At 37.7% G+C, this 18,229-nt stretch overlaps 3 protein-coding genes and 1 long non-coding RNA gene across 7 annotated transcripts in view; 2 read left to right on the top strand and 2 right to left on the bottom strand.

Annotated features, from left to right (window-relative positions):
• ddah1 (dimethylarginine dimethylaminohydrolase 1) overlaps window positions 1–2,771 on the bottom strand; it is a 96,177-nt gene extending 93,406 nt beyond the window's left edge. The window contains exon 1 of one of the 2 annotated variants that reach the window (XM_077218667.1): window positions 1,455–2,771. The gene's annotated coding sequence lies outside the window, so the exon portion shown is untranslated. The remainder of the gene's footprint in view (window positions 1–1,454) is intronic. The other variant, XM_077218666.1, reaches the window with a different exon arrangement.
• A 184-nt stretch (window positions 2,772–2,955) lies between these two features.
• ccn1 (cellular communication network factor 1) lies at window positions 2,956–7,678 on the top strand. The gene is made up of 5 exons (XM_077218662.1): window positions 2,956–3,187; window positions 3,773–3,986; window positions 4,099–4,440; window positions 5,170–5,366; window positions 6,314–7,678. Exons 1-5 carry the CDS (start codon window positions 3,140–3,142, stop codon window positions 6,614–6,616), a joined length of 1,104 nt encoding a protein of 367 aa, XP_077074777.1. The 5' UTR covers window positions 2,956–3,139; the 3' UTR covers window positions 6,617–7,678.
• Window positions 5,373–6,090, top strand: LOC143725855 (uncharacterized). Its single transcript, XR_013198349.1, has 2 exons — window positions 5,373–5,560; window positions 5,771–6,090. It is a non-coding gene; the product is annotated as an uncharacterized LOC143725855 (long non-coding RNA).
• Window positions 7,679–14,539: 6,861 nt separating the features above from the next.
• Window positions 14,540–18,229, bottom strand: part of znhit6 (zinc finger HIT-type containing 6) — a 59,655-nt gene continuing 55,965 nt past the window's right edge. The window contains exons 10-11 of one of the 3 annotated variants that reach the window (XR_013198347.1): window positions 15,379–16,081; window positions 14,540–15,277 (exon numbers count right to left, since the gene is read on the bottom strand). Coding sequence is in view for 1 of the 3 variants with exons in the window: in XM_077218658.1 (XP_077074773.1) it covers window positions 15,579–16,081 (503 nt within the window). In the remaining 2 variants the exon portion in view is untranslated. Of the gene's footprint in view, window positions 16,082–18,229 lie in introns of all 3 variants that reach the window. The other 2 variants (XR_013198346.1, XM_077218658.1) reach the window with 2 other exon arrangements.

Raw genomic sequence — 18,229 nt, forward strand, 5'->3', positions numbered from 1 at the left:
TTCACGTATTCTGGCGAATTATTATTTGCTAATAGTAAATAGTAAAAAGCCAATCAGCATTCGCATGATGTCATTTCCAGCATTTCCAGCTCAGGTGATTGGCTCAGAAATTGACATGCTCCTCAACAAATACGCTCTGCACACTTCCCAAGCTACATGCGTCAACTGTTGGCACGGTAACAGTGTTTGGAACATGGTAACTAGTTTCTGACTGGTCATTAAAAAATAAAACATAACACCACGTTTCATACAAAACAGCTTGACCAGCTTCAGATGCTGTGGTTCTGGTCCAAGATGGTCGACAAGCCAATTTAAGTTCTAATAAAAGTGCTATCATGTTCTAAAACTGGATTTTCCAGCAGAGGTATCAACTACATTGCTTGATTCAAATGTTATAAATGTGATTTTACCCAGTCATGGTAACCAGCAGTGCTGGGGGAAATGCATTATATGTAACGTAATGTTATATTAACGTTATGTAATCAGATTACTTTGCCAAGTAACTAGTAAAGTAGCGCATTACTTTTCAAATTTACAACAAAAAATCTGTTACTTTTTGAAATAAGCAAGTTACTTTGTTTCCCCATCTGTTGACGAACAGCTCTCTTGTCTTTATGTTGAGAAAAAAATCGTAAGTGCAGAGGTGTCGTGTGTGTGTGTGTGTGTGTGTTTAAACATGATGACTATTGTAGTTCTAGACTAAATGTGAGCGTGCACTTACTCATCTCACTTGCACAAGAAATGATTCAATATTCCTCCAAATGAATAAAATCAGTGAAATGCAAAAGCACAGTATGCAAACCTCCAATAATTAAATATGTTAAATAAAACAAATATTTTTACGCATTTAATCTCACTTTATTGACCAATGTACTTTATATTGACCACTAAAAATGACTTTTAGTTTTTATTGGTGAATGTGTTGAAAGCTGAACTGGATTCGTAAATGTGCACTTCCTTCAGTCTGAGGTTTAATCATTTCAATTATGGTGTGAAAGGGTCTTTACATTTGCCCAAAAGTAGCACTTTTTGTTATAAAATGCCCAGTCCAGGAGAGAAAAAGTAACGCAAAAGTAATGAAATGCGTGACTTTTCTAAAAAAGTAACTTCGTAACGCAATTATTTACTATTTAACGGAGTAACGCAATATTGTAATGCATTACTTTTCAAAGTAACTTTCCCCAACACTGGTAACCAGAACATCAGATTGTGTCAAACACTCTGAAAGATCATCTTTACTACAATGACACAGCACATCACCATCTAGTGTCGCAATCTGGGAAAAATCAACTAAAACCAGTTAAACCACAGGGATTTCGATCTCAGCGAACAGATCAGATGTATTTTCATACACAAGCCTGACTGATCAGAAGGAAACAACACACATGCACCCCAGTGTAAAGAATACTGTAACTCAAGCACACAGTCCATAAAGACGTTAAAGTAAAGCATACCTGAGATATGAGAAGAATCAGATTCCAGGTGCCAAGCGTTCTCCATCAGGACGTCTCAGTGTCCACACACTTCTGCTCTCCGAGAGCCTGAGGAAAGAGCTATTCAATGCAATATTGTGCATTCCCTTGCTCTCACATTCGGGTTGGTTTGTGCATCCAAGAACTTCTGATCTCTGAAAATCTCTGATTTTCGGTGGAATGCCACTTATTTGGAATCTCAGAGAAAAACAGTGCACTTTTCTTTTTTTTAAGATCTTATGTGGAAAACTGGATGCCTGTTGCACTTTTTCTTTCACTTTGTGATGGACAGACTGCATGCATATTAAATAAGCTGGAGGAATTTCCTCCACGGAGAGCATATGTAGGGACGCTTTAAGCTGTCAGGAATGCTTTGTGGTTGGATAACTCCAGCAGAAATGTTAATAATGCAAGCTACTGCCCAGACCAAATATGGTAATATTGTTACGTCTGGAATCAGGCTCCACATCTGGAACCGCTTAGAGCTGTTGAGTCAAGAGAGAGGAGCGAGCAGAGCCAAAAATAGAAGCCGTAAAGTTTGACTTGAGATCGTCTCTAAACGCGCACATAATAGGGTGCATGATGGCACAGACGAGTTTTAACCATTCGTGTTTATAAAATGGATGTTTGAAGATTGATACAATTCTCCAAAGCGCGTAGCTGATCTGAACAAGGAAACGCGCGCGCGTGCCGTGGATTAATTTATGTTTGACGCGCGCGCGCAACGCCATTAATAGACCCCTGGGGGCGTCGAAATATTTCTATGCCGAGTAATGAGGCTAATAACTTTTACATGACGTTAGCCAAAATAAAGCTGATTAGTAAGAGGATGCTGGTGAAATAATACTTAAAATTAACTCTCCCAAACAAACACACACGCACACACACCAAAAAAGTCGTAACTTTAAGTTACCGCACAAGTTGCTTTAATAGGAGAATGCGTTATATTATTGATAATGGTTAGCTAGGGGTAGCAAAAAGAAATTTCGAACCTCAATATAAATAAAATTCCTTTAAAAATGTATGGAATAATTCGCACACTTAATAAACCCACAGAACTACAGCTATCTGTCTCCCTTAAATGCAAAACAAAAAAGCTTATTTACACATTTGAATATGCTATCAGAACGCTTTATTTAGATAAATAATACATGTTTCAAGGCTTTAGGCATTAACTTTACGCAAACCGCAAAGGAAGCGTGAAGAGCAGAGAAAGAGAGAGAGAGAAGGGGGGAGAGAAATATAGATGGGGGAAACAGTAAAAAATGTGTTCAGTGAAAGGGGAAAATTCATTTAAGTGAGAGAGAGAGAGAGAGAGAGAGAGAGAGAGAGAGAGAGAGAGAGAGAGAGAGAGAGAGAGAGAGAGAGAGAGAGAGAGAGAGAGAGAAAGTTAGACAGGGTGGTGCTTAGCTCGGATGGAAAACGCGCCAAGAAAAATTCCTCGCATTCCTTCGGAACAGTTCAGCGCTGGTGACGTCAGGCTCCACTGGTGTATAAAAAAGGAGTCGCGCGCGTCTTCACTCTCAGAGCGCGAACGCCTTCAGACGCACGAGAACTAACCGAGAACGCAACGCGACGCGACGAGTCAGCGCACCGCAACCCTTACACGAGCGAGGACTTTAACTGTTCGTTTGATACAACAATCTACAGTACACAGAGAAGCGAAGATGTTTGCTTGGGCTGTTATCGTCATCCTTATTGGGCACTTTAATGTGGTAAGTTACTTTAATTCTACTCGTTTGTTTGCTTATTATAGAAGTTATATGATATCCAAATGAGACCCATTCATTGGAGAATCAGTTTTGAGTTTCAGAAACTCAAAATAAAAAGTGTTCAGTTCACTTACTTATTTTTTTTTTAGTAAACTCGTTTTAGTACGTAAATAAACTTAATGCTCACTTGAAAAAATTAAGTTATGTGAACTTGACAGTTCTACATTACTTAATGTTTTCGATTAAGCATAAAGTTTATTTACTTAATTTTAAGACAATGAGTTTCCTCGATTTTTTAAGTAAATAAACTTAATGCTCACTTGAAAATATTAAGTTATGTGAACTTGACAATTCCACATTACTTATTTTTTTCGATTAAGCATGAAGTTTATGTACTTAAAAAAATGGAGGAAACCCGTTGCCTTAAAATTATTCAGTTAAGTTAACTGATCACTTTTTACAGTGTAGACATTACACCATAACATTGAAAGGGAACATCCACACGTTTTTGTTTGTTTTCCTCAGTGGGTTTTTACATATGGTTATTGACTTGAAAGTCACTAAAGTGTCCTGTTTTTTTCCGCTCAGGCTTTCTCCAGCTGCCCAGTGCCATGTTCATGCCCACAGGAGCTCCCCAAATGCGCTCCTGGAGTCAGTCTGGTTTCGGATGGCTGTGGTTGTTGTAAAGTGTGTGCCAGACAACTGAACGAAGACTGTAGCAAGACCGAGCCATGCGACCACACCAAGGGTCTCGAGTGCAACTTCGGGGCCAGCCACGGGGCCACCAGAGGCATCTGCCGAGGTATGTTCCTCATTATGCTTGGTAAAAGACACTGAATGGAAAGCATGTGTGGATAGGAGGGGGAAGTTTGTGAGCATTTGATTTAAAATATACCTTTCGTTTTCTCCCACAGCCAAATCTGAGGGAAGACCGTGCGAGTACAACAGCAGGATCTACCAGAACGGAGAGAGTTTCCAGCCCAACTGCAAACACCAGTGCACATGCATTGACGGGGCAGTGGGATGTATCCCGCTTTGCCCGCAAGAGCTTTCCCTTCCCACGTTGGGATGCGCCAATCCCAGGCTGGTCAAAGTGCCGGGGCAATGCTGCGAGGAGTGGGTCTGCGACGACGGGAAGCATCGGGAATCCACCGACAAGTTTGGCAACGATCCAGGGGTTGACGACTCCGAGAGCGACCTCACCAACAAGAACGAGCTCATCTCCATCGGGAAGCCTGGACTCAAATCTTTACCTGGTAAGATCTTTAACACTCAGCCTTGCCTCGGGTTGCCTCGTGTAACCCCGAATTTATTTTTGAAAAAATTTAGTGTTCATCGGAGCGGTCCAAGACCCCATGACTTTTATCGCACTTGAACCGTGAATAAACACACATACAAAAAAATTGAGTTTTGTGTTTGAAATTTTAAAAAGTTAACATATCTGGTCAAGTTGACCCCCATAGGAATGAATGGAATGTGAAGAATGCTTCAGTACACATAGAAAAACCTAAAAATGCTGAATTCAAACTAAAAATGCTAAAACTTTTCCCAAAAATGATTTTATATTGTTTACATGTGTATTTGAATGCATACTGTAGAGAACTGACTTTAGGACCCAGAGGAACAGCTCATTTACTCCATATAGAGCTATAAGGACATCTAGAGTCATGAAATATCATGTTATATTATAAATTTTCCACATGATGTCTGCAAAGACTCCCAATGATAGATATATGGAGAGCTGAATTAAAAGGTTTAGGCATTAAATTGTGATTTTTTTGTAGTTGGGGGGACGGGGGGCTATTGCATTAAAAAATATTATCAAAATGAAATAAAATAAGCTTTCTGGACAAAAAAAATTAAGTTTACCGGTAATTTTAGGGCTTCGGGTCATTTTGACCCGCGAGAAGGATTTTAATGCATTGGATTGGCATTAGCGATGTGCATGCGAATCGAGTTTTAAAAAGCACTTTGTTTATTTGCAGCATTCCGATCTCAGCCGGAATCCCGGGATTTTGAGAAGTGCATAGTCCAGACCACACCCTGGTCCCAATGCTCCAAGACCTGCGGCACGGGAATCTCCACCAGAATAACCAACAACAACACCGACTGCAAACTGGTGAAGGAAACCAGGATCTGCGAAGTCCGTCCATGCAGCCAGTCGCCATACACCAGCCTCAAGGTGAGCAACGTCACTTCAGTAACACAAACACATGGCATAGTAGGGCTGGGACAGTAAATCGATTAATTTTGATTCGGGGCTCGATACCAATATTTTCCGAATGCATTGCCATTCTCTCTCGAAACGATTCTGAGCTTAGTTTTTAACAGCAGATGGCGCTCTAGGCTAGTTTTTAACCGCAGATGGCGCTCTAGGCTAGTTTTTAACCGCAGATGGCGCTCTAGGCTAGTTTTTAACCGCAGATGGCGCTCTAAGCTAGTTTTTAACCACAGGTGGCACTCTAGGCTGGTTTTTAACCGCAGGTGGCACTCTATGCTAGTTTTTAACCGCAGGTGGCACTCTATGCTAGTTTTTAACCGCAGATGGCGCTCTAGGCTAGTTTTTAACAGCAGATGGCGCTCTAGGCTAGTTTTAATGCTCACGAAGCGCTCGTGCGTTCGGCTGAGTCTGAGAAAGTACTCGCACCTCAGAATGCTTTTATGACGTGAGATTAATGTAAAACACCCTTGTAATTCGCTTCAACCTTTGCGAGCATTATAAATTATTATTTTATAAAGCGTGAACGGCATTGGAAGCCTGCAGATTACGGCTGTTTCTGCTGTTAAAAAAGAAGCTTAGAATCGATTCGAGAGAGAATCGCGATGCATTCGGGAAAATCTCAGAATCGATCCAGAATCATTTCTCAATTTCCGATGCATCGATTTATTGTCCCAGCCCTTGTAATCACATGACGTTTTCTGCACGCAAACATCCGAAGCACGCACCCAGAAAGCTGACTCTCATACAGCGCACAAAATATTATATCAAATTGAGTCTTCTTGTTCTTTAATGAACAAATGCACACAAAATATTTAATTTCTCGATTCACGATGCATCGATTTATTGTCCTAGCCGTATTACATCGCATGTATTCCAGTGCATCTGACTAATCCCTCATCCTCCAACAGAAAGGAAAGAAATGCAACCGGACCAAGAAGTCGATGCAGCCGGTGAAGTTCTCTTACGCCGGATGCTCCAGTGTGAAGAAGTATCGGCCCAGATACTGTGGCTCGTGTGTGGACGGCCGGTGTTGTAGCCCACAGCAAACCCGAACCATCCGAGTCAAGTTTCGCTGCGACGACGGCGACACCTTCAACAAGAACGTCATGATGATCGAGTCCTGCAAGTGCACCTATAACTGCGCCCAAGGCAACGACGCCTCCTACCCCTTCTACAGACTCTTCAACGACATCCACAAGTTCAGAGACTGAGCGGAAGGGAGCGGCGCCCGATGGGGGGAGGGACACATGCCCGCCGGCCAATCGACTCCTCTTGTAACTAGATTCCCACGGAATTGACCCTTCGCAGGGAGTTTGATTGACAGGTGATCTGACCAATCATAATCCGCCATTTTTGTCCGAAAAAGCAGTCAGGAGAGTTAGTAGATAAAGGTTGGAGGATTTGAACTTGAAAAACGGAGCGTACTGACTTCTCTCCGCGGTTAAAACAACATTCCTTCTGATGTTCATTCATGTTTATTTGATGCTATAAATTAACTAGAAGGAAGAGATAATCGGTTCACTAGACGCTTTAACTGAGCGATCTGTCAGACACATTAAAGAGCCACAAAACTGTATTTATTGTTTAAATTTCTTTGACCAAATTTTTTAAGTAACCTGGTCTGTCCTGTCTGTCAGTGTCCTCTTCGCTCCGCGATGTATTTTTCACTGCGTGAGAACATGATGTGGCGTGAGAGAGGCGTGGCTTGTCAGACATAGCAACAGTAACTAAAGGGGGCGGGTCTTTGCGAAAGGTCAATTACGGACTTACATTACGGGGACTTTGAAGTGCACTGTTTGCTGAGGCCGCGTCAGCATTTTGGAAAAGACTCGCTCCACACTGGAGCGCTACGTTTTATAGCTTCGTTACGGAGCAACCTGTAAAAGATGTAAATATTGCAATTTCTGATGTATATTTTGATGTCTTAATACAAAACATGAACCAAACTGTAGACTTGTGTGTGTGTGTGTATTCCCAAGTGTAGATATGCACATGCTAAAACGTACAACTGGTAGACTATGAACCTGGTCAAGGTTGAGTTTGTCCACGGTAACACTCCCTCCTGATGTGTGTGAACGCATCCCTGTGTTTGGCAGCTAATGGAGTCCAACTCCACCACATGATCAAAAAAAGTTGAATGAATGTTTTATTGTTGTTATTAATATTATTTATCACAAATGTAGCTCTTTTATTTGAACATTGTCATACTGGAATAAAGTGTAAAATGATCTAATTTTATATGTTACAAATAAAAGATTTATTTATGAACTGAACACCTCGGGTCCTTGAATGCTCATGGAAAGATGTTGAAACATGCGCGAATTGAGAGACAATCTTTGATTGAATGAAGGGATGGTTATATAACAACACTTTCTCTCTCTCTTTATCTCTGTTGAATGGAATGCTATTGGGGAACTGGGAGACTTCCTACAATAAAACCTGAGACTCGTTCATTTAGTTCCTTCAAGAAAACAATTAAGAGACCCAGCAATAGCAGAAAACATGGAGCTACGCCCAGAATCTTGAGTGCTTTTCCAAACGGAGCCCCAGTCTGTGTTTACAGGAGCTTTCAGAGCTAAAACATCACATGGAAGAGGCGGTCTTAATGGTTTCACTTTTATATAACTCCTCAACAGGCCATTCATGCGCTCGTTGTGTAGACGTCGCACATGGGTTTAATGAATATCGATCTTATCTTCGATCTGAGACTTTTATAACGCCGTAATCATGCATTATATAGGCCAGATCTGCAGGGCATCTGTCCATCTTCTCTGCAGTGCAAAAAAATGCTTTTGGAAACAAGACTAAGTAAGAAAAGCTTTTTTTCCAGTGTGTCTCTAAACCCGTATCATCTGGAGTGATATATTTCCAGTCAGGTTTGATCCAGGTGAAGGAAATCCAGCTGAGGAATGCAGACACGCTGATGGTCGGCAGATGTTGGAAAATATTTGGACGCAGCTTGTCCGGTTTGGGCCTTTCTGCTAAAAATATGCCATTTCTGTAAGAACAGAGATCCTGTCCTAGAGCAAGCTGGGTTTTATGACATCCCAACGGACATCGGGAACACAAGCGGATGGTTATATCACACCATGGAGGCCTTGAAGCAGTTTTTATCTGAGTAGGACAGAGCTCCAGACGTTTCCTTGAGATATGACAATGCAGACAACTAAAAAAAGCACTAAAATGAGAAAAACAAATAAGACTGATACCACGGCTGACGGAGATGAAGTCAAATGGACATTTTAATGGTTTTCCACTCTGGCATTACGAATGCAGTCATTTGTTATGCAATCTTTTTTTTTTTTTTTTTATGAAACAGCTTCGACAAACTTACATGCACTTTGACACATACAGGTTTTATGGTCCATTAAGAAGAGAAGGTTAACACGCATAATCATAAGTCTCCTGTCCTTTTCAAAGGTGTCCTTCATTGGGCTTTCACCTGTCCGTCATTTCACTGATGACACCTAGTGGCCAAATGCAGAGCTGCCGAATGTTTTAAAGGGACAGTCCAGCCAAAAATGAAAATTCTGTCATTATTTACTAATCGTGTGGTTCTATGCATTTCTGTATGCAAGAAATTTTGAAGAACGTTGAGGTCTAACAACTTTGGAGCTCATTGACTTTCATTGCATGGTTTTCTTTAAGGTTTTGATCAACATACATTTAAAAATAAAGGTTCCAAAAGTGGGTTTTCGCAGCAAAGCCATAGAACCACAAGTTTGAGTTTCCCAAATAACATTTTGGTGAAAAATTCTTAAAAGAACCAGTAATTCAAAAAATATTTAAATCTTAAGAAGCATTTTCCAATATAAAGAACCTTTTGTGCAATGGAAAAGTTCCATGAATGTTAAAGGTTCTTCGTGAAACCATCGATGCCAATAAAAGACCTTTATTTTTATTGTTTTAAAGGACCAGTCCAGCCAAATTCTGTCATTATTTGCTAATTATGTGGTTCCTGTAGCTGTGTGCGTTTCTTCTGCGCACACTAAAGACATTAGAGGTCCAACAACATTGGGGCCCATTGACTTTCATTGCACGGTTTCAAAGGTGAAACTCTTAAAAATATAGGTTTCAAAAGTGGGTTTTCACAGTTAAGCCATAGAACCACAAGTTTGAGTTTCCCAGAGAACCTTTTGGTTAAAAAAAGTTCTTAAAAGAACTTTAAAAAGAACTAGTGGAAAGAGTATTTCAATCTTAAGAACCATTTTCCACTACAAAGAACATTTTGTGCAATGGAAAAGTTCCATGGATGTTGACGGTTCTTCGTGGAAACATCGATTCCCATAAAAAAAAATCTTTATTTTTTAAGAGTGCAAGAATGAGTAAACCATAACAAAAAGTTCATTTTTGGGTCAAAAAATGGTGCATCTGATCACTAAAAGTAACAGAACCTCTCACACATTTGGAAATTTGCATATCCATGTGTCTTGAGAACATGCTGGAGAGAGTTTGTGTACGATGATGAATAGCTCGAGTGAGACTAAACGGGTGTGTGAGACACACTGCCAAAGAGAGAGAGAGTTTGGGGAATAGTCACTATTAGAGCGCTTAACTAGCCTTGACACACACCTCATCTCACACAGGCGCTGCATGTAAGCAATGACGACATGCCGCAGACAGCGTTACATAAGCGTTAATGATGAACTTAACGAAAATCAGCCTGTGCTCCAGAGAAGGCGTCAGGAGAGAAGCAAAAACGTCTGTTCATCTGCTCAAACAAAGCACTCTTTGATGGGGAAATGAAGCGTTAGTGTCGCTGTCTGTGGAAAAGGGTTCGAGAGCCAGGTTGAGCACTGCAAAAATGTACTTTTGCAAAAAAAAACACTTGTTTCCAGTCTAAATATGTAAAAATTCTTAAATCAAGATGCATTTAGATGATTAAAATGAGATAAGATATTATGTCCTGTTTTCCGGGGGGATAAATGAAAATTAAGTGAGTTGATGCTTAGAAAAAGATAAATGATCTGCCAATGGGGTAAGAAAAAAATCTTAATTCAAACAGAAAATTATTTTTCTCACCCAGTTGGCAGATAATTTTGCTTGTTTTAAGAAAAAACTCACTTCATTTTGATGTATTTCTCCAGAAAACAAGACGTAATATCGTACGTCATTTAAGTACTTTAGCAAATGCATTGATTTAAGAAATGTTTGATATTTGGACTGGAAACAAGACAAAACTACTGAGTAAGAAAAGCAGTGCGGAGAGGCAAAAACGTCTGTTCTTCTGCTCAAACAAAGCGCTCTTTGATGGGGAAATGAAGCGTTAGTGTTGCTGTCTGTGGAAAAGGGTTTGAGAGCCAGGTTGAGATGCTCCCGGGTGTTTTCTTGTGCAGAAACATGAACAGAAAACACATGGATTTAACTCCACAGTGACGTGAGATTACTTAGAAATGCTCGTAACAACTCAAGCCTGTCAAGATTGATGCACACATGAGTCTGATAGGTTGGCTTCATGTGAGGCACCAACATGGTTTAGTATAGCGATAAAATGAGGATATACACTGCTGTTCAACAGTTTGGGAACAGTCGTTTTTAAGACATTTAAATGTTAGAGAAGATTCTATTTCAAATAAATGCTGTTCTTTGAAGACTCTGTTCATCAGAAATGGTTTCCACAAAAATCCGAAGCAGCAAAACTGTTTTCAACACTGATAATAATCATAAATATTTCTTGAGCATCAAATCATCATATTATAGTGATTTCTGAAGGATCATGTGACACTGAAGAGAGTAATGATGCTGAAAATTCAGCTTTGATCACAGGAATAAATTACACTTTACTATATATTCACATAGAAAAAACGCTATTTTAAATTATAATAATATTTCACTGTTTTTACTGTATTTTTGGTCACACAAAATGCAGTCTTGGTGAGTATAAGTTTTTAAAAAACATTATAAAATATTACCGACACCCACATTTTGAATGCTAGTGTAGTTTGCAACAACAATATCCATGAAGGATATGCACAGTTCAAATCACGTAGAAGCAAGTAAACGAGATAAACGGTAAAAACCAAATGAACAGTGGATGGTTGCGTAACTCGATCAGAATAAACTGTAACGTGTCAGTAAGTTTTGCATGATGATCATAAGTCAAAACAAACAGACAATATGTGCTTTATATGAAGGGGAGCAGCTGCACAGATCATGTTCATATTGGGCAAGAAAACGCGCTTATTACCAAACAACAGACGAGTCCAAGATGACTTTCAGAGCAACTTATGCAAGAAATGCAACCGAAACATCTGGCCAGGTCAATGACATTAGATCATTATGGGATGTTAGAATAACAACTACACACCGTCAAGAAAAATAATACTTGAAATCAAATACAGTAATACTGACGGTTGAACAAAGACAGCTAATAAGACAAACAAACTTGTCTAAAGACATTCCCAGCATGCACCTGATTTCCAAAAGCATTGGAAGTCAACAAATGCAATTACTAGAGATGCACGATATATCGGCCACCATATCGGTATCAGCCGATATACGCTCATTTTAAATGTTATCGTTCTGATAAGAAAATTTGTCTGATACATTAATGCCGATAAATAATGTATTATTTCCTTCAGCTGAGACTCTTCAGATGCGCACTGATCAACATGATGGCTTTAAATTGCTTGAAATACGATTGGAATCACTTCAAAAAAGGAAAGTTATGTGCTGTGATATCGGCTACTTAAAATTATAATGAGAAAATTATAATTGTGTGTTTGGGACATGGCTTTTAATGGTGAAACTTTTGTTTTTGTAATCAGGCTCTCAAAAAGTAATTACAAATTTGGATTTAGATTTATCGGCCAATATATCGGTTATCGGCCAATATATCGGTTATCGGCTTTTAAATACAAAGAATTATCGGTATTAGCCAACATTTTTAAATATCGGTGCATCCCGACTAATTACACACGACGCAAAACCCAAACCACATATTTGAGGAACTGAATTACAAGTTGAAATATTTATAAACTTCTCATGTTTCCACAAGACCTTCAAACAATCTGTTCATGTTTGTTTGGGATTCTTTGCAGGATTGTATCATTCTGCTGGCAAACAAACGGTCACAGAGATACGAGTTTACACTGAGACCACAGAATATCTCTGGTCCGAATTAATGCTTTCAGGACCCAATGTACTAGAAAACAAACGTGTCCTGTCTGAGACTGATGCTTCATCTAAACCAGATCTAACAGCTCAATCTCTTAGCCAGCATCAGGCCTGCCTGTTTAACTGGGGTTTCTCTGTCTGTTCTCGATAACGCTCCGATGATGAGCAGCTTGTGGTGATCGTTTCAGCGTAAAACAGCTTAATCTCACGCGTGATGGGCAGAACACACTCTCATCACTCTAAAAACACACATCCGGTGGAAACACACATTTTCTGGAGTCCACAGATAGAAAACCTCACCGGCTCATGCCCTCAAATACACCAATACACACATTACACTCAACGTGAGGTCTAAAAGGACACGATTTACTTTCTTATTTCATATTCTGGTCTTCTTTTAAAGGATTCGGCAGTGCACGTTATTCATACCGGGGGAAAAAATCATAATGAAAGGACTTTCCTTTTTTAGCTGACATCATCAATTCCTCTTATATTTCAGCCACTTTTGTATTTTCATCATATGATCAATTTCTCTTGGAGAAAATCAAGTCCTGTTATTCTGATATAAAACTAAAACTAGAGATGCACACTGATAATAAATTTCTCCGTCCAATAGTGGGATTTTCTCAAGGCTAGACTCTAGAAAACTGTTTTTCATGCATCATTTCACTGTGAGATTTTGGGCTATTTGGCGTTTCATAGTGTTGTTTAAACTAGTGGAAAGAAAACATGCAAAATACACTTTGGCTAAGTATTGACCTTTTCTATTTGCGTTATGTAGATTTCAATTACTATACATTAACTAAACTCAACTTTAAAGGCTGTAAGAGTTTTGTCCTCCACTTCAGCAGCAGTTATACACACCAAACTTTACAGTTTTATTCATATCTATATTCTGAAGGTTTTTACTGAGGGGTTTGTTCATCTATCATTGGCCTGGTTTTATACAACAATTTATTCCTAAAAATGGTAAAAAAATTATTTTTTTGACAGTATTTTCTGATTTATGCAGTGAGAAAAAGAGAAATCCCAATTCCCATCAGTAAAAACCTTTAACTGTAATATTTCAACAAAATAAAACAAGAATTATGTATAAAGCTTTATCCAATGTTCATATTTATGTTCCAGAAATATATGTATATTAATGCATATTTAAATAGATAATTAAACATAACATCTATGTTAATAGAAAACTATTTTTTTTTTCAATTCTTAAACTAATCAAATCAACTGGGGAAGCATGATCATATCTATTAGACATATTTATGCAATGTGCGGAAAAACAACAACCCAAAAAACGATTATGTATATTCAGAACAGCAGTTTTGAAACTAGGGTCCGTGGAACTGTTTCGAGAAAAATTACTCTTATTTTAATTATTCTAATAAAAAATGTAATTTAAAAAAAGTAATAAATAAAGATTTAATTAAATTATATATATATATATATATACATACATTCACACACACACACACACACACACACACACACACACACACACACACACACACACACACACACACACACACACACACACACACACACACACACACACACACACACACACACACACATACACATGATTAGAAGAAATAGATTTTAAATTAAACATGATTAAAATTCCTGAAAAAAAATATATAAAATAACATCTAACTGTACAGTATTTTAGAGAGTAGAATAAACACAAAGACTTAAGGCATTAGAAATAAATTACAAATAATATTTTATAACAAAAGTGAATCTGTGTCGTCAAATTTCATAAACAAATCACATGAAATTGTGCACAGTATGTGCATAGAAATCCTGGATAACCTACTACATTTGACAAAATGTGCAGTAAAACTATCCCACAATGCAATTCATTTGCAGGAAATAATTGAACAAGAAGAATAGTGAAGGTTAGTTTCCTGCTGAAAAAATCTGATCTGATAGGTTGTTAATAACTAGTTAATAACGGTGTCGTGTAAATGACCCCTAAATGTGCATCATTAACAAAAAATGACTCAAAACTGGCAATATTCACAAACAGATGCAGAAGTTTATTAAAGAGGCACGTGGCATAAAAATACTTCTACATAAATACACAAATGTTTGCCAAAAAAAAGCATGTCGGAAAACAAACATGAAATAAAAAATGCGTGTATATCTGAAGCGCAACAATCCTGTGAATCGCAGTTACGTTTTCTGATGCAATTCTAATGCACAAAATAAGAATGCAGGCTAACAAACTTTGTTATATATAAAATTGATATTCACATTAAATCAAGACAAAAACAAATAATTTGAACAGCTACTTTAACATTATTTCCTGAGGTTGATGACAGAACATGCAGCATTTCACGAGTTCTGCAAAAGCGTGATTTTTCAGAAACGTTAATGTGTTTGTCCGTCTCTATGAACACAATGACGTGTGAAGCCTGATATCACTTATCAGCGTTTAAAATATATCACCTATCAGCGCTTAAAAACATCATTGCCTCAGCAACAGTTCCTGCGGTTGTCTTAATCTGAGTCATTTCTGAAGTCTCATCAACTACGGTCTGATTATCAGGATCGTTCTGTGACCCTCACTAGTATAAACACTGCAAAAAATGCTTTTCTTAGTGTTTTTGTCTTGTTTCCAGTCCAAATATCAAATGTTTCTTAAATCGAGATGCAGTTACTAGATGAGTAAAATGATATAAGATATTATGTCCTGTTTTCTGGGGGAATTAATCAAAATTAAGTGAGCTGATGCTTAAAAAAAGCAAAATGATCTGCCAATGGGGTGAGAAAAACAATCTGAATTCAAACAGAAACATTATTTTTCTCTCACCCCATTGGCAGATCATTTTGCTTTTTTTAAGCAAAAACTCACTTCGTTTTGATCAATTTCCCCACAAGACAAGACTTTATATCTTCAGTAAATGCATCTTGATTTAAGAAATGTTTGATATTTGGACTGGAAACGAGACAAAAACATTGAGTAAGAAAAGCATGTTTTTGCAGTGTGCATGAGGGTTTTCGGCGCCTACACGAGTGTAACATCTGCACGAATCGGAATAAATGTTACTTGCATTACGGTTGTTTTTCCTGGCCTTCAGTTTCACTTGCATCAGAACGATCGCATGATGAACTTTCGTCGATGCATGTTTGACTGAAGTCATGCTGAGCGCCAATCTCATGCTTCGCACGGCTATCATCTTTTATGTTTTCCTCAGGAAGTTCAGGGACGTTTTGTGAAACGGAAACCGTATTTCCTTCATCAGTGAACGTCTCAGTGCAGACCTGACCATCAACATCACCAGAAACCATCATCGTTTCTTGGTTTTGGCTGGTTTTATCCTCCAGAACACTGTTGTGAAGCTCTTCCTCGTCACCGTCATCATCATGAGGTGTTACTGGCACTTTACTCTCAGTTTCAGCGAGATTACCATCGTCATCTTCAGTGTTTTCTTCCTCCTGGTCACTCCGAAGCTCTCCGTCCTCCAGCTCTTCGTCTTCTGGCACGACTCTCGGCCTCTTGGCCACTTCTGAACGCGGTTTATCCGGGGAACTGGAGACGCGCGCACCGGAACGCTCTGAAACCAGAGGAAACAAGTGCATGTTGGACGTTTGCTTGCTGCATTATAGCACACGACAAAAAATGCTTTTCTTAGTGTTTTTGTCTGGTTTCCAGTGCAAATATCAAACATTTCTTAAATCAAGGTGCATTTACTAAAGTAGTAAAATGACATAAGATCGAGAGGTCTAAAAAACTTGGATTCTCTCCTTAAACTATATTCCGTGACACAATAACAGAAGTCCGATTACAGTGGGTTTGCTTCTCCACCATCGACGCTTTCTGTGAGAAATGTTGCCGGTTTTGATCCGGCAGAAACAAGCCGAGGGATACGAACTGTGAAACTGTAATATTACCGTTTAAACCGTGTAATATTAGTAGAATATCGCATGGCTGGAAAGGCTCTAAGCCAATGAGAGTCGAGAACCAGAACCAACTGTTGTATAAATGAAAATATATGAGCTATTATCGTATCACTGGTAAGAGAATCGATGTCTGATCGTATCGTGATGAAACATTCGATTTACAGCTGACGCAGAATCAGTTTCTGCTTAATTAAACATCTCATATTAATTAAATACTGACATTTTTAAATAATTGCTAAAATTATTTAAAGTAATAAATTTAAAAAGTAAAATAAGGGGTAAATAATGCTGTATAATTATGCAAAAAAGAAACCTGAAAAATAGTTCTCATGCAAAATATATATAATTTATTATAATATATAATATTATTTAAACACATCTAATATTAATAAAATAGTGAAAATTTATTATAAGTGCTGAAATTATAAACAAATCACGAAAATCTGGTATCAAAATGGCCAAATACACTGCAAAAAATGCTTTTCTTACTCAGTATTTTTGCTAGAATTATTTATAGTATCTTTAAAAAAGTCAAATAAGGGGTAAATAATGCTTTATAAAAATGCTAAAATGTTTATAATTGATAAAAAAACATAATTAATTAATATAATTTATCATTATGATTAATTAAACATCTCATATTAATTAAATACTGACATTTTTTAATAATTGCTAGAATTATTTAAAGTATTAAACTTAACAAAAAAAAAGTAAAATCAGACCTGCGTGAAAAAGTGACATGTTTACGAAGTAATTTGTTGTAGGGGGTCTGGGGCATCATTCCCCATCAGAAAAATGTTATGATTTTATCATGTAAATTAAGCATTCTGGTGCATTCTGACAAGAAAACATTTTGCTTCAAGACATTTGCTTCAAGTAAAAAGATAAAATAAAAATAAAAACATTTATTGACAATTTGATTTAATATTGAATAAGTTGGGGCCTATCAGGTACAGTTCATAACAAGAAAAAAAATCTCTCTCAACTAATGCTGTAAAGTAAACCATAAGGAATCCTAGTTGATACGCTACATCATTCTAATATTAAAGATTAAAGGTTTATTTGTAAGCTACTTTCATTTAAATCACACATAAGGATGTTTTTATAATAAGGTTATAATACATTTTTAATGACATAATTATGTTTCTACTTTGTTTCTCCAAGTAGGAAATATCATTTATTTCGAAGCAATATTCTCATCAGCTTTTACATACTTAAATCTGTGTATTTGTGATTTTTACACCAGGGCGTTATTTACCTTTATAAAGGACATAAATGACACATTTTGTTTCAAAACGGAGAATTTCGCCGAAAAGCAACTAGTTTGCAGGTATGTAAAATAAGGAGTAAATAATGCAGTATAAATATGGAAAAAAAAAAAAGAGAATGAACATTATTTCTGAAAATTATTTAGAAAGCTAAAAATCGTGTAGTGATGAAACGTCCGATTTACAGCTGATGCAGAATCGGTTTCCAGAAGTCGTATAATATAATATAAACATATCACGAAAATTAGATCATAAATTGGCCATATAATTCTTAAATCAAGATGTATTTACTAAAGTAGTAAAATGCCATAAGATATTAAGTCTTGTTTTATGGGGGAAGAAATCTAAATGAAGTGCGTTGATGTTTAAAACTATCAGAATGATCTGCCAATGGCGTCAGAAAAATAATATTGTTTCTGTTTGAATTAAGATTTCTTTTTTACCCCATTGGCAGGTTCATTTTTCTCTCGCTTTTTCTTTCTCCCTCGACCTTTTCAGAAACGCTTGAGTTCCACAACGGCAAGTAGTACACAT

The sequence above is a fragment of the Siphateles boraxobius genome, unplaced genomic scaffold (assembly GCF_051911475.1).
Source record: "Siphateles boraxobius isolate OS27281-9 unplaced genomic scaffold, OSU_SipBor_1 77, whole genome shotgun sequence".
NCBI classification, from domain to species: Eukaryota; Metazoa; Chordata; class Actinopteri; order Cypriniformes; family Leuciscidae; genus Siphateles; species Siphateles boraxobius.

Excerpts from the sequence above, each read along its gene's own strand:
- ccn1 (XM_077218662.1), top strand. The coding sequence starts at position 3,140 with ATGTTTGCTTGGGCTGTTATCGTCATCCTTATTGGGCACTTTAATGTG. Across the intron at positions 4,441-5,169 it reads TGGACTCAAATCTTTACCTG|CATTCCGATCTCAGCCGGAA; the intron begins GTAAGATCTTTA and ends GTTTATTTGCAG. Across the intron at positions 5,367-6,313 it reads CGCCATACACCAGCCTCAAG|AAAGGAAAGAAATGCAACCG; the intron begins GTGAGCAACGTC and ends ATCCTCCAACAG.